Genomic DNA, 1,950 nt, shown 5'->3' on the forward strand with positions numbered 1-1,950 from the left:
AAACAGGGCAAATACTTTCTTTTGTCACTGTGACCTTGATAGAAATGTCGAAAAACATTTACAGCATTATTTCAATCGTTTCGTAATCAAAGTGATCTTAAATGTCATGACGCGTAATCAAAGTGATCTCAAATGTCATGACGCGTTATCAAAGTGATCTTAAATGTCATGACGCGTTATCAATACAATCCAATATCTTGAGCAATCTCTCCTTTCATTCATTCATTCTCTTTCTTTCTTCAGGATATAACTACAACACTCTCTATTTTATCTATCTTTATATCTATTGTTTCTATAACTTTAGCCATAACATAACTTTGACTGAAAAATAATAATACAAATCTTTACTTATAGCTCTACACGACTTTTAGACTAAAATATCAGATGTAATAGTCTCAATAAATGATTGTAAGATCTCTGTTACGAAAAACAAGAAATAAAACCGAGTGTTTAACTAATACAATAGCTGAATACAAACAGCAGCTAAGTTGACCTGGACGAAGCTATCTTGACAACCAGATATATGTTCTCAGTAAAAACTGTTTCATTCATATCAACCCATATCTGAAAAACACAAGAGAATTTGACTGCTCATCCTAAATGTTTCATTGCCAGCTTGACTTTTCGCCTTGAAAAACTTCCCTGCTCTGTGGTGTACAACGAGGGAAATTTTGCCAAGATTCCATACTACATACTTTCCAATCCAGCTCTTAAGGGATCCTTAAGGTGTACAACCTGTAGCAAACAGGACCTAAGCTAATTGCCCAATGAAAAGAACTAAACTATTTTTCCATGTTAGCCGATCTACCCTGCATCACCGATGATGAAAAACCAAAAAGATAGGTACTATCTTATCTTGCTTGCTTTGAATGCGAAGAGGTAAATCTAATATTAGATTGTATACATACTCTGCTTAACTAAACTGTGCAAATAATCATTGCAAAGGTTTAAGTTATGACCCCATTGTTGCAAACGCAAAAAGTTCAAGGACTGGCTGTAGCACAAATTCTAAGATCATCAGAATCTTTATATGACGTCATTCCTTTGGTAAAGCCAAGTAGATGTTGGTCACATGTTATCATCTGAAGTTTTTCCCAGGACCTGCTAATCCATTTGTTATCCTATTAAAAACTGTTATTTCTTCGTTTCTTCCTTTTAAAGAGATACTTACTTCTGTTTACATGCCCATTAGAAATTGTTCCAAATTTCTTGCCCTTCACACCCATCAATCAATCTCGGCAGGGCAGGGACGATGAACTCCCTGCAGGATTACTCCCTGCCTACCCTAACACTGTATTATCTATATTACCAATATCTGGAATAGAAAAAAACAAGATATGAGAATTTCATAGATTAACAAGGGCACAAGCTTGCTTTGAATGCTCAGACCCAAAACTAATATTAGATTGTATACATAAACTATACAAATAATCATTGCAAAGGTTTTAGTTATGACCTCATTGCTGCAAAAGCAAAAACCTTTCAAGGACTGGCTGTAGCACAGCTGGTAAGGGAATCAGAATCTTTATATGGCATCATTTGTTTGGTTGGTCATAGGTTGTAATCTGAAGTTGGCCAAGGACCTGCTAATCCATTTGTTATCCTTTTAAAAATTATTGTTTCTTCATTTCTTCCTTTTAAAGAGATACTTACTTCTGTTTTACATGCTTTTAGAGATCGTTCCAAATTTCTTGCCCTTCACATCAATCAATCCATCTCGGCAGGACAGGGACGATGAGCTGCCTGCAGGATTTCTCCCTGCCTACTCTAAAACTATATCACCACTATCTGCAATAGAAAAAAAAACAGGGAATAAGTATTCCATAGATTAACAAGGACACTTTGAATTTTCTAGTTTGAGGTATATTTTCTAGATTTAGGTATATTTGCAAATGATGTACAGTTCTAGTACTTCTGAAGCCATTTTTACGTAACATTCGATGTCAAATT

General features: G+C 35.0%; 1 protein-coding gene across 1 annotated transcript in view; it reads right to left on the reverse strand.

The window, feature by feature from the left end:
- Window positions 1-239: 239 nt before the first annotated feature.
- Window positions 240-1,950, reverse strand: part of LOTGIDRAFT_170263 (hypothetical protein) — a gene marked incomplete at both ends in the record, with an annotated part of 3,614 nt that continues 1,903 nt past the window's right edge. Inside the window, 2 exons of the mRNA XM_009068899.1 lie at window positions 240-321; window positions 494-564. Of these exons, the coding sequence (XP_009067147.1) occupies window positions 240-321; window positions 494-564 (153 nt within the window). The remainder of the gene's footprint in view (window positions 322-493; window positions 565-1,950) is intronic.

This window comes from Lottia gigantea, assembly GCF_000327385.1.
Source record: "Lottia gigantea unplaced genomic scaffold LOTGIsca_96, whole genome shotgun sequence".
NCBI classification, from domain to species: domain Eukaryota; kingdom Metazoa; phylum Mollusca; class Gastropoda; family Lottiidae; genus Lottia; species Lottia gigantea.